Source organism: Lactuca sativa, chromosome 3 (genome assembly GCF_002870075.4).
Source record: "Lactuca sativa cultivar Salinas chromosome 3, Lsat_Salinas_v11, whole genome shotgun sequence".
Lineage (NCBI taxonomy): Eukaryota > Viridiplantae > Streptophyta > Magnoliopsida > Asterales > Asteraceae > Lactuca > Lactuca sativa.
This window is the reverse complement of record NC_056625.2, coordinates 28538426-28552760: the sequence shown is the minus strand read 5'-3', so window position 1 is coordinate 28552760 and position 14335 is coordinate 28538426. Positions and strand designations below refer to the sequence as shown.

Genomic DNA, 14335 nt, shown 5'->3' with positions numbered 1-14335 from the left:
AGACCTGCTCACATCTTATTTGATTCTGGTGCCTCAGATTCTTTTGTGTCTTATGAATTTGCGCACTCTGTTCAAATTCCTTGCTATGCACTCGTGCAACCATTTCACGGAGATACTACGGGAAGTATATCATTACTTGCTGATAAAGTCTATAGGGATTGTGTTATAGAAATTGAAGGCTATAATTTTCTTGCTAACCTGATCCCTATCTCCTTGCCCAACCTTGATATTATTCTCGGCATGGATTGGTTGTCAAAGAACCACGCAGAACTCTTGTGCTATGAAAAGATAGTATGCATTCCTATTAAAGGAGAAGATCCTATCTATTTTTATGGTAAACAAAGAATCTTAAAAATAATCTCTTTCCTCAAAGCTCGTAAATTCATATCAAAGGGATGTTCTATCTATATGGCCTACACAATTGATGTCTCAAAAGAGGAGAAGCAAACGGTAAATGATGTTCCCGTTGTTAACGAATATCCTGATGTTTTCCCAGATAACTTGCATGGACTTCCTCTGGACAGGCAAGTAGAATTCCGAATTGACCTTATGCCTCGTGTTGCTCCGATTGCAAAGACTCCTTATCGTCTTACGCCAACCGAGATGAAAGAAATGATGATCCAACTGCAGGAATTACTTAACAAAGGTTTTATTCGACCGAGTACCTCTCCCTGGGGTGCTCCGGTATTGTTTGTCAAGAAGAAGGACGGATCGATGCGGATGTGCATTGATTATCATGAGCTGAATAAGGTGACTATCAAGAACAAGTACCCACTACCTCGCATTGATGATTTATTTGATCAACTTCAAGGTGTTAGCTATTTCTCAAAGATTGATTTGAGATCTGACTATCATCAGTTGAAAGTTCACGAGCAAGATGTACCAAAGACTGCTTTTCGTACTCAATATGGATATTATGAATTCCTTGTCATGTCGTAGGTCTTACAAATGCTCCTGCTGTATTCATGGATATGATGAATTGAGTATGCCGCCCAATGATCGATAAATCTGTCATCGTATTCATTGTCGATATTCTAATCTATTCCAAGTTTGAAGCTGATCATGCCATTTATTTCGTGCGGTATTAGAACTTCTTCGAAAGGAGAAACTATATGCTAAATTCTCGAAATGTGAATTTTGGCTTCGCCAAGTTCAATTTCGGCCATGTTATTTCAGGTGACGGTGTATCCGTAGATCCTACCAAAATCAAAGCCATTCAAAATTGGGAAATGCCCCGTAATGCTTCTGAAATTCGCAGTTTCTTGGGTCTCGCGGGATATTACTGGAGATTCATTAAAGACTTTTCTCGTATAGTTGTACCTCTCACGAGACTTACACGGAAAGAAGTAAATTTCAAATGGGGTGAAGCCCAAGAAAAAGCTTTCTCAACTCTAAAAGATCTTTTGACTCATGCTCCAATCTTATCACTCCAAGAAGGTGATGATGATTTCTCCGTATATAGCGATGCTTCAAGATTGGGACTCGGTTGTGTGTTGATGCAACGTGGTAAAGTGATAGCATATGCCTCAAGACAACTGAAAGATTATGAAAAGAATTATCCCGCCCATGATCTCGAACTAGCTGCAGTGGTATTTGTCCTAAAACTTTGGAGACATTATCTTTTTGGTACAAAATGCCAATTGTTTACCGACCACAAAAGTCTCAAGTACATATTCTGTCAGCAAACTTTGAATATAAGACAACAACGAGCCATGGAGCTGATCAAAGATTATGACTGTGAAATCATGTAGCATCCTGGAAAGGCCAATGTAGTTGCTGATGCACTTAGCAAAAAGGTTTATCATAATAGTATGTGTTATACTATTACTCACACTACAGTAAAGTTCACTATTCTTGATGAACTAGAGAAATGGCAAGAAGAGGCCTTAAAGCCAGAAAATATGAAGAAGGAAGGGATGATACATTATAATGATGCTTTATTTGATGATCCACGAGGATTAAAGGTATTCAAGAATCGGCTATGGATTCCAAAGATTGGTGGATTAAGACAGAAGATTTTAGATGAAGCCCATAAATCTAAATTGTCAATACATCCTGGTACAAGTAAAATGTACTATGATGTAAGAGCTAATTATTGGTGGTCTGGATTAAAGAGAGACATTGGAAGATATGTACAGGAATGCTTAGTATGCTTACAAGTCAAAGCAGAGCACCAAAAGCCTTATGGAACCCCATAAAGTCTTAGGTGGTGTTTGTTTTTTGTCCACAGATCTTCCTGGCCTCTTCTGTCTGCACGGTGCAGACCACGCGCAGACATTAACCTTTGCAGACTGTTTGTTTTTTTGAAGACTGCAGGCCTAAAAATGTCTGAGCCCCTCTTCTTGGCGCAGATGTGGACCAGAGTCTTCTAACATCTTCTAGCATAAAAAAAAACACATATACTTTATTTTTTTTAGTTTTTCTGAATTTATATTTATTACAACTTTATTAGTGATAAACAATTTGAAAAAAAAAAGTTATAATATTTCAAAAAAAAGTTTGCCGACACAAACATTATACTTTTGACAAATTTAAAAATCAAAGTTTATTACAATAATGGTCGTTAAAGTTATTTATATAAATATATAAAAATTAAAATAATATATTTTTATATTTTTTGTTCCAAATTTTATAAAACATTATTTAATAAAGCATCGTCAATTTCTTAGAAAAAATATTTATGACACGTTTTTAATTGATTTAATTGAAAAAATTGAAGTTTATTTCCATTCATTTATATATCAAATTCTTTAATTCCTAGTTACAATGTTTAGACATAACTTTGCGACCAAAATTGTTGATTTTTTTCAAATGTATACGTTAGTTTGTACTATTTTTATTTTCACTTTTTATACAATAATACATAAAAGTTGATTTAGATTTGTTAATTATTTATAACAAACTCATAAATATATTAAAAAATCACTTTGTAGTTTAAAAAAATCAGTTTATTTAGATTTTAGTTTATTTTAGTAACTTGCAGATGTTAAAAAAACAAACAGTCTTCTTTTTTCAGACTGTAGACATTTGGTCCACCTCATCTGCTGCAGAGGTCTATAGATGTAGTCCGCAGACTGCAGACATTTTGCCTCAGAAAAACAAACAACACCTTAGTGTTCCTGTATGGAAATGGGAGGAAATGTCCATGGATTTTATTATCAAATTGTCAAAGATTGTTAGACAGCATGATAGCATTTGGGTAATCGTCGACCGCCTGATTAAGAGTGCACATTTTCTTGCCGTGCGTGAAACGGCTCCAATGGAGAAATACACACAAGTATACTTGGATGAAATTGTTGCAAGACATGGTGTGCCACTAAATATCATTTATGATCGTGATACTCGGTTCACTTCTCACTTTTGGGCGAGTATGCAACGTGAATTGGGATCTCGAGTTGCTCTCAGCATAGCTTATCATCCCCAGACAGATGGTCAGACGGAGTGAACAACCGAAACAGTAGAAGATATGCTTCGTGCATGTGTCTTGGAGTTCGGTGGTAACTGGGATAAATACTTACCTTTTGTCGAATTTTCGTATAACAACATTTACCATGCTTCAATCAAAATGCCACCATATGAAACATTATATGGTCGCAAAAGTCATACGCCGTTATGTTGGCGTGAAGTAGGACAGAAGATCCTTGGAGGCCCTGAAATGATTCAAGACACCACCGACAAGATTCAAATTGTACGAGAAAGAATGAAAGCGACCCAGGATCGACAGAAGTCCTATGCAGAAAAGAGGAGGTGACCCATAGAATTCCAGGTGGGTGATTTCGTAATGCTAAAAGTATCCCCGTGGAAAGGCATTATGCGATTTTGGAAGAAAGGAAAAATAAGCCCTAGATTTGTTGGTCCTTTCAAAATCATCCAGAGAATTGGTAAACAAGCATACCGCTTGGAATTGCCGGAAGATTTGGCAGGTATTCATGATGTGTTTCATGTAAGCTATATGCGTAAATGTTTAAGCATATATGATGAAGCAGTTCTGTTATCCGAGGTAAAACTAGATAATAAGTTAACTTATGTAGAAGAGCCTGAAGAAATCGTAAACGATGCCTGATGTCGGGCGGGGCCCAAAACTGGATAATAAGTTATCTGAGGTAAAATCGGAAGATTTAACTTATGTAGAAGGCCCGATGCCGGGCGGGGCCCGATGACTATCCTCTATGCTTTTATCTTTGTGATTATCGCATGTGTTTGTATGATTATTTGTTTATATGTTGTATGTATATTGGGTGGGGCCTGATGCCAAGTGGGGCCTGATGACTGACAGATTTGTATACCAAGCGGGGCCCAATGTCGGGTGGGGCCCATTATGTATTTATTATGTATGGTGTGTGGTATTTTAGGGAACTCACTAACCTTTGTGTGCTTTCGGATTTTAGTTTATGTTTCAGGTACTTCTGGTTCGAAATGGAAGAACCCAGGATGATTGCAATGCACACACCGCCTCGTTCCGCATTTTATGATTACTCTGATGTTTCATGATGTATTTGATACACGTTGTCCCACTTTGGTTTTATGATGATGTTTTGGATTACAGTTTTATTTAATTTAAAAATGAAACTTTTTGGTCTTCATTTTTGGGATGTTACAATTTATTTGCCTAATATGATTATGGTGGAAGAGAAATAAGAAGAATCATTGCATGCGTCGAACCTAACACCACATCGTATATATATATGTGAATTACATATGTTTGTATAACACATATCTGAAAGATTAATGGAAGGAAAACTTACGCCAAAAACCCATAACATAAAAAATCACATGCCCATTATATACCGAGGACCAAATTTAAAATTGAAGTCAAGAAAAGACGAAGCAAGGATAGAGCAAATGCGTGTTAGAGTGAGGAAGTGGTGATATGAAAGCTTGGTAAAGAAGATGGAAGGGGTTAGTAACGGAAAAGCTTTTAGGGATCAGAATCCTCCACAGATCTGCTAGATCCTTAGATGAAGAAGAAATCCTTTTTTGTCTTGGATGTGGATGTTCTCTTTCGGCCGTTTCATGGCCTAATGGGAATCAAAGCTTCAACCAATCATAAGGTGTGATGGTGGTTGTATTTTTCGGCGATAAAAGTATTCTCTTGAGAGAGAGAAAAAAAAAAGCGAGAGAGAGAGAAATGGGTTTAAGATCATCCACAATGGTGAGTTTAATGTAATGGGAGAGTTGAATGAGGTGTTTAATCTAGGTGTCATTCAATGGATGAAACTTTACCATTGTGAGATGTCACACTTGCATTCAATGGATTTGGAGTTCAATGGTCGTTGAACTCTTCAATGGAAAAAATGAAAGTTTTTAGTTCTTAAATATATACTATAAATTACCTTTTGTAATATTTTATTGAACTTTGTTGAGTTCAATGCATTGTAGGAAAAAAAATGATAGAGTTGTATGGATTGTAAAAATATGACGTGACAATCCATTGAATTATATGAAGTTGAATGAATTGTGGATGCCCTACTGTGAGAGTGGCGTAGGATGATTATGCGGTAGAGAAAAAGAAAGAGAAGAGAGAAGAGAGGGGGAATGTGTGGGGACCTTGTTAAAAAAGACAAAAGAAATAAAGAGGGACAAATAGGTAATTTATATATACTTGATCTTTATTTTTAATGGAGTTAGCTAAAAATATTATCCGTGAAACCATAAGAACTTCCAGTGTAACGTTTTTTTAAAAAAGTCTTGAAAATGTTATTTTCAAAACATTGTCATTTGTGAATTTTTGTCTTAAAATAATAGAATTTTTTTTATGTAGATATATAATTAATTGTAACTTGCACATTTTTTAATTTAAAGTTATAATCGTAAACCTTATTGAATTGTGTGTGGCATCTGGTCAGCTAAAAGTCAAATATTTGTAATACTTATGGGAAGAAAATGAGGGTTACGTTACCCCTACCAACATGTTGGTTCAGCCAGTGGTTAACATGTGTTTTATAGTTATTATTGTTTCTATAACATTCTTTGTAACTATTTAACCATTTTTCTTAGTAAAAGACGAAAGAATAGTTCGCTTTGTGCTTACCACATGGACGAATAAAAGTCAAATATTTGTAATACTTATGAGAAGAAAATGAGGGGCAGCACATGCTACCCCTACCAATATGTTGGTTCTGCGAATGGTTAACATGTGTTTTATAACTTTATAGTTTCTATAACGTTCTTTGCAACTATTTAACCATATTAGCTTTTAAGGTTTTTGTTTTAGAACAACGTAAATTTAATTTGGTTAATTCTAAAAAAATAGAAACTCCTCTCATTATCATTTTTACACATAAGTCACTTATTTTTTACACCAAGACCTGAATATGCAACAATGAAGGTAACATGTGGTCTAAAAACACGTTTCATACGACAAATCAGTAAAGTTCTTTTAAATTATACTATATGATAACTACATTCATTAAGATACTATCTATATGAGTTTTTTTCATTAGTTTAGTAAGTATAAAAAGAAAATTTTAAAAAAAAAAAAAAAAAAAAAAAAAACTTTAACCCTATTAACAAAAAAAGATCTATTATTGTTTATTTTCAGAAAAATCTTTAAAATTTTTAGAAAACCTCTGAAAACCAGTATTAATCGGGAACAATGAGTTTTATTTTACAAATATTTACCGTTTTTTGGGTTAAATTGAAATATATATATATATATATATATATATATATATATATATATATATATATATATATATATATATATATATATATATATATATATATATATTAACTATATTATTAAACATATTGCCCATGTCTTGAAAATTAAGAGGTATACATTTTATAACATCATGTACAATCTATTAAGCTTACAATGTATACGTATACACGCACGTATCATTGTATACGTATTCTTGTGAAAACCCTAATACCCTCTGGACACTATCAGCATCATTTCTTCCAAAAACTTCTTCCAAATCTATTCCGTCTACCTCCTCATTTTCTTCAATCTTCGATAGGCTTCCATTACAACCACCCTCCTATAGTCGTCGCTATTGCCACCCTGCCGACATTGTCCCCTCCATCGCCACCGGACATCGCACACCATAAACAAGAAAAAGCCCCCATTCGATTCTTGTCGTTACCTTCAGTCGTCGTCTGCAACCCCGCTTCTACCTAGAAACCCTAACTCTATCTCGCTGCCACCATCGGACACTATTAACTGCAATCCCTAACCCTAGAGACGTTTGCGGGTCTAACGCAAATAGAATTAAACAAGAGGAGAACAATTTACAAAATAAAGCCCTAATCCTATTCCATTATTGAATTCCTGTAAATCAAAGAAGCAAATATGTTGAGAACGAGGTTGGTATGGTTTACGTTTGGTTTCGCTTCAACAACTGATATCATGTCTCAGTTTGTCTACAAAGATCTATTGCTCGATCGTCACTCTCTTTCTCTCCAGGTACTTTTTTCCAATAAATTTTCCATTTTATGTCTTTTTTTCTTAATTTTTGATCTTGTCCGATTGCAATTTAATGTCTCAGTTTGTCTACAAAGATCTATTGCTCGATCGTCACTCTCTTTCTCTCTAGGTACTTTTTTCGAATAAATTTTCCATTTTATGTATTTTTTTTGTTAATTTTTGATCTTGTCCGATTGCAATTGAATGTCTCAATTTGTCTACAAAGATCTCTTGCTCGATCGTCACTCTCTTTCTCTCCAGGTACTTTTTTCCAATAAATTTTCCATTTTATGTCTTTTTTTGTTAATTTTTGATCTTGTGCTATTGCAGTTGAAGCAACAGTTTGATTCTTTGGAGTCCCGTGTCTCAAATCTCGAATCAGTATCTCCCAAGGTATTCTTACCATTATTCATTAATTTTTATATATTTCCACCGAATCGTATGGTAAACTGTTAGGCTCTTCCAGTATACTGTCTATATCACAAATTGATATTTCCTATAAGAGATTTAAGTGGGTATTTGGATGTGTATCGCAATGATATTATGATTGCAGTTTAGGGTTTTTTTGGTAAAGGGGTGTTTGGATGTGCTTTTGAAAAAGTTGTCTAATGAAGAGATGTAATCGAAGGTGATGTAGAAAACAATGCTCAGAGTAGTTTGGTTATCTAAGGAATGCCCTTTAATCATAATCCAACTGATTATTTGACATATAATTAATTAGATATCAAGTAGGTTGGTTACACAAAAACTAGAAGGTTTTTTATGACTTGGAACCTCAAAGATGAAGCAAATCACTTCAAGAATATGAATTTCTAATCATTTAGGATGAAGATAGAGCAAAATTGGATAAGCAGAGAAGTGATTATTGAGATACATGTAAATTACCTAACTGTCCTTGTGAGTGCATCGGTGCATGTAACATTTTGTCTTCTAATGTGTGCCTAAGAATGGCTATTGTGGGCATATTACAATTGTCTAGAATTTTGAAGCAAGCCCATATATATATATATATATATATATATATATATATATATATATATATATATATATATATATATATATATATAAGAATCATAATGATTTGACTGTGATCTGGCATTATGTCGTTCCTACCTTAAGTAGATTCATAATCAATATAATAAATAAACAAAATACTTGGTGAACCTTTCAGTATTATCTTTTTGAACAGGGCAGAAACTTTTGACAACCTCACCAATTCTGTTAGTATCATTTTCCTCCCTTACTACATATTACTGCAGTTCAGTTCCTACTTGTCTGTCTGAAAGAAGATTAATTTTCGTGTTGCAGGTGAAGATTGCAATGGTTGGGAAATATGTTGGCCTAACAGACTCCTATTTGTCTGTTGTTAAGGTACAATTAGAGTTATAGTTTTGCAATAACATTACAGTATGTTTGTTTTAGTTTTACTAAACTTGAACTTGAACTGAAATCAAGTGCAGTCCCTTCTCCATGCATGCATTGCATGTTCGTTGAAACCCTCCATTGAATGGATTGCAGCTTCTGATTTAGAAGATGAAAGTGCCAGACTGGTATGTATGGCTATGGACCCTAGATACTAATAATAATATCATATTGAAGTATTTACATATGTTATATGTGTGTGTGCAGACACCAGAAGCACATGCAAAGGCCTGGGAGACATTGAGGGTAAGAGTTTGATGAATATTTGTTATGATTTGGTGAAAGGGAATGTAATTGTTAATATGTTCAGAGTGCGGCATGTGTTTTGGTTCCTGGTGGATTTGGAGATCGTGGTGTGAAGGGAATGATACACAGATCATATACTACACCCTAATACAAGGAATCCCTAAACACACTACCATCGACACCACCAAAGATGCCCCTTTCCTAACTTTATACGAACATATATTAGTATAACTGGTCTATATGGAAGCTTAAAGATCTTAAGAGTTATCCTTACTTATTTTGTTATCACTTATGTTTTTTCAGGTGATTCCTGCAGAGAACATTGTTTCAACATTTCATGGCACTCACAAACAGACTTTTCCATCTCAAAAGGTCTCTTAGAATCTCAAATTATCTTAGAGGTAAACCTTATAAACCAAAAGTTGTAATATAACTAGAAGGAATTATTTTTATTTGTAAATGTTGCAAATGTTACTATGATCCTAAAACACAAATGAAATCTTTTGGGTTATTAGTCATATAAAGATGAAATGAGATATTGAGATTTAACCTTAGTGAATGTTTTGATAAAACAGGCTGTTGATGGCATAAGTAAGATAAAAGACGGATATAACCCTGCTACCTGGATGTTGGAAGTTAGTACTTCAGCTCAAGAACTTACACTCGGAGGTGATATCTCGTATGAGTTGTTTCTTAGAGATAGGTAAAATTTCACTTATTTTGTCATCACTGAAGGGTATAATAATTAGATGATTAGAGTAGTTTAAAGATAAAATTACTTGTTTTCAAAGTATTGTTATTATGGATGGGTATTTTAGACAATTCTCTTGGTAAGCAAATGTAGCAAGGGTATCCTTGAAGCACTAAGGAAGAGAGCACACATAATGACAGATGGATTCAACAGTTGCAAAAGTGTTGTTTGTAATTTCACAAAAGGTTAGCCATTTTCTGATAAAACTGTTCTCTGACCTCATATGTCTTGATATTAATTCTTTCTTATTTATTTAAATTTGAAATCAGACGCCATGTATTCATTCCCAAACTACCCCAAAAAGCAATTAAAGCTGCAAAAAGTGCTGGAAAAGTTCTTGATGTTTTCTATTGCCTCAAGCTCTTGGAAGCCACTGGCATTTCCACTGTCCCTGGTTCAGGCTTTGGCCAAAAAGAAGGGTAGCTTACTTTTCTCCTTTGCCATTTATACCCTTCTTGTTTATTTATTTATTTATCTAATAAACTTAGTTTTGAAGTCCTGGTAATATCTTTTTTTTATTTCATTTATTATCGAGTTATTTTTTACATTAATAATTATTTTGTTTTGTTTGGTATGATGGAATCGGAAGAATGGAATGGAATTGAGCATTCCTAAAGGCATTTGAATTATGATTCCTTCCATTTTGTTAATTTTCATTCCGTCCTGGATTGGAATGAAAATTGTAATATAACCCTTTTTTATTTAATTTTTTTTAATATTTCATGATATTAATTAAATGTTACTTACATTTACAATAATTTCAGCTTCTAATATATATTTTATTTTTAGTATGTTATTATTTAAATGAAAATATGATAATAATATGATTAAATTTGGTATGATTTTTGACAGTTAGTATTTATGGTATGATTTAAAGTATTTTTGGTATGACTTTTGATAGCTATTATTTATGGTATGTTCTAAAATATTTTTGGTATGATTTTTGACATTTAGTATTTATGTTATGATTTAAAATATTTTTGGTATGACTTTTGAGTGATTAGTAATATCCGAAAATACATCACATGATACATTATTTTGTCTATAAATCTAATATATTATGTTCTTATTTTTTACTTTCACAACACAATTCACCAACAAGGAATCGGGAATTAGAAGATTACTTAATTGCATTGGATTACAGTTCGTGACACGAATTCAGGTTTTCTTTATTTCTTCTATCTGTTTGATGAATCTTCCTCTGTCTTCTGTCTTCTTTACTTCTTCTACTTTACTAGATTGAATTTGCTGTAACCATTTGAATTGAGTTTTCCTTTGTATCACATTTGTCCCTGTGTTGCTTTGTTCCTGTTCCTGTTCCTGTATAATCATCTTAATGTATTTTTGTCAATGTGTTGCTTTGTTCCTGTTCATGTATTAGTATAATCATCTTAATGTATTTTTGTCTCTGTGTTGCTTTGTTCCTGTAATAGTATAATCATCTTAATGTAATTTTGTCTCTATTTTGCTTTGTTCCTGTTCCTGTAATAGTATAATCATCTTAATGTATTTGTTAGATCTTTATACAACAAAAAACTTTATCATTATAATGTATAAGTAACACAAAATTTGTTATTAATTAATAGTAATATAATATATTCATAAGGATTTAATAATTGGTCAATTTGACTTGATTCGAGTTTATCAGTAATTTTTTCTTTTGATAGTAAATAATTAACAAATCACGTATAGTTACAATATTATATTGTTCCAACCATAAGGTAATTTTTTTATAAGTGGGTGTAGAAAGTTTGCAGTCCAAAGAAAAATATTAAAAGTTGTTTTTATAAAAATATCTTAAAATAGAAATCTTCCATTTTTAATGAGACAAAAGGAGTTGTCTTTTTCTTAAAATTTAACAGCTTTGAAGAAGATGAACATTCGTGGGCTAAAAGTTTTTTTTATATATTTGATTCATCAATGTCCTCACAGCGTATTCTTTAAATTATTATATGTTATTACCTTATCATAACTTGTATATACATCTAATTTTACCTTAGCGTATCTTGCTTTTTAGATGGCTTTAAAACTAATTTGACTTGTGTGCTATATATTTATTTAGATTTTAGAGCGATAGAGCAAAAAACATGATATCAATCTTGATTCTAAACATATTGGGCCTTATTAAAAATAAGTGTACTATGAATTGGGCTTTATTTTAATGTCTTCATAAGTCATATAACATTCTCATGGCTCAAAAGTATAAACAATATTCGGCCTTATTAAAAATAAGTGGTCCTTTTTCTCTCGGTTTATTTGCGAACAGAATTCATTATTTACTTAAATATTTGTTATTAAACTTTTTAAATCTTACAATTCAGATCAAATAAATCTTATTAATATTTGTTATTAATATATGCTTTAGGTTTTCTGTAATATTTAATAAATAAATCATGTAATAAAATTGACATAGTTTTTAATATAAATAATGATGTAAATCAATTCTACATCAATCACATCTGACTTTCGTTTTGTAGAATCATGAGTGGTCATATTTACGTTGATGCATTTTCATTGCTACTAAACTACCATTTGTGGTATGTTTTAACACTCGTTCGTGTTGATTTCATTTGGAGGGACTCAATAGCAAACAAACTCTTCATGGTTCTCATTGATCAAAATGTATGTTTAAAAAACTATTTATATCTTATTTTCATTTTCACAATTTATCATAAGTATTTTGTTTATAAAAATATTATATTTTTTATTAGAGAGAAAAATTGTTAGCAGTTGTTCCACAACATATGATGCGTTTTATTTATGGAGGGAATCTATTGGGTGGTGTGTTTTCTTTAAACCATTTCCAAATCGAACCAACATATGCTGAGTATCCGAGATATCAAGAATACAGTTTGTTACGTGGCGATTTGATGATTAAGATCAGCAATAACACACGGTTTAATCGTTTGGCCGATGCTATCATATCATGGTTTCCGATTTTCCCATTGGTTCCCTCAATAAAAAGTTTAGTAGATGATCGGACAGAGAGAAAAATGATGATCGATAAATTTAATAAATTATATATATTTTTAGCATTCTAAAGTTTTTAAAATAATAACAAGTTGTCCTTTTAATTATCGCTATTTTTAGATATTGTTGGAAAAATCATCAGATGCAAGCGAAACTATTCCCGTTACTCTGGTTTACTGACGTTAACTTCTTTCACTTTATATCTCCAAGATGGGCCGTAAGTGTTTATTATTATTATTATTACACTAAAGCAAAATTAGGTGACTTTGGAAATATTTCATTATAAATAGGGGGAGTATAATAAAGATGAAACTACATATAACCGACCGAACATGCCATCAGATTGTGAGGACTATCTATGCAATAAAGAGAAAGTATATAATATTTGTTTCTCGGGTGAAATTGGTTCATTTGGATTCAAGTAAGTCTTTTCTAAAAAATCATAATACTTGTAGTGATATTAAAATAATTAAATCAATACATTTTAATAGTTTTTATCTTATTTTCAGTGAACATTTTGATATAAAACCAAACTAAGCAACGTAGAGTTCCAACCGCGGATGCCGGAAGTATTTAACATCATAAATATGCCTAGAAGAATTTTTAATTCCGTGTGAGACATTTGGTGGTGTTTTTTTTTTTTTGAAGTTTTGACAACTTTTGCGAGTGCGTTGCTTTTATTGTTGATCAACATTTATGTTAGACATATTGTGGTGAATTTTTTCATGTGTGGTTTATTTTTCTTGTGTTGACTTATGAATTGATAAATAATAATTTTTGGATATCTAAGGAAATTCTCTTTGAACTATGTATAACTTTCTTCTATTGTGTTTTTGGATTACAAGTTTTTAGTATATTTGGTTATTTATTAAGGGTTGTGTTGCTTTCTGAAACACACACATACATGACTACTAAATCACATGGTCTACATTACAAAATGTTACATTCTTGATGATATAACATGTGCTTATTCTTAACATTTCCATTATAGTGTTCAATGAGGACCGTAGATAAGGGAAACGAAAACTGTGATGATTCCCAAAACCCGATAGATATAGAAAAAGGTATGTCGTTTATATGAGTATATATTTGCATTTATAATATATGACTATTTATCCAAATAATATATTTGTAGAAAATCAAAAAAGATACAATAGAAACTATTATGCACGAAAAAAGGAGAAAAACAAAATGAGAATGATAGCTAACGGTGAAGGATGTAGTCAACCTACAACACTCACAAGTTGCACTACAATGGAGACAAACGAAACAAATATCAACGAAGATTCCTCTGTGAGTGTTATAAGTGCTGCTCAGAGGACGATTACTTATAATAAAGAATATTATCAACGAAGAAAGGAACGAACTATGATGACAAAAAGAAGAGTATACGCCTTTTAGGAGGATCCGTATGATTTTGCTTACAAAAATATTCGTATGGAACATCGTATATTAAAGGCTCAAAACCCTTGTGTTTATTGTGGAGCAAAGCGACTACAATATGAATTCCCTACCTTTTGTTGCATGAGTGGGAAGAC

General features: G+C 32.4%; 1 protein-coding gene across 1 annotated transcript; it reads left to right on the top strand.

The window, feature by feature from the left end:
• Window positions 1-7612: 7612 nt before the first annotated feature.
• Window positions 7613-9224, top strand: LOC111898524 (uncharacterized). Its single transcript, XM_023894433.2, has 8 exons — window positions 7613-7669; window positions 7739-7801; window positions 7962-8026; window positions 8580-8628; window positions 8717-8779; window positions 8869-8958; window positions 9038-9076; window positions 9141-9224. The coding sequence occupies exons 1-8, from the start codon at window positions 7613-7615 to the stop codon at window positions 9222-9224; spliced, it is 510 nt and encodes a 169-aa protein (XP_023750201.1).
• Window positions 9225-14335: the final 5111 nt, after the last annotated feature.

What these genes read in the sequence shown, in the direction of transcription:
- LOC111898524 (XM_023894433.2), top strand. Translation starts at nt 7,613, where the DNA reads ATGTCTCAATTTGTCTACAAAGATCTCTTGCTCGATCGTCACTCTCTT. An exon ending in TTGACAACCTCACCAATTCT is followed by an intron (nt 8,629 to 8,716) that starts GTTAGTATCATT and finishes TTCGTGTTGCAG; the next exon opens with GTGAAGATTGCAATGGTTGG. An exon ending in AAGATGAAAGTGCCAGACTG is followed by an intron (nt 8,959 to 9,037) that starts GTATGTATGGCT and finishes GTGTGTGTGCAG; the next exon opens with ACACCAGAAGCACATGCAAA.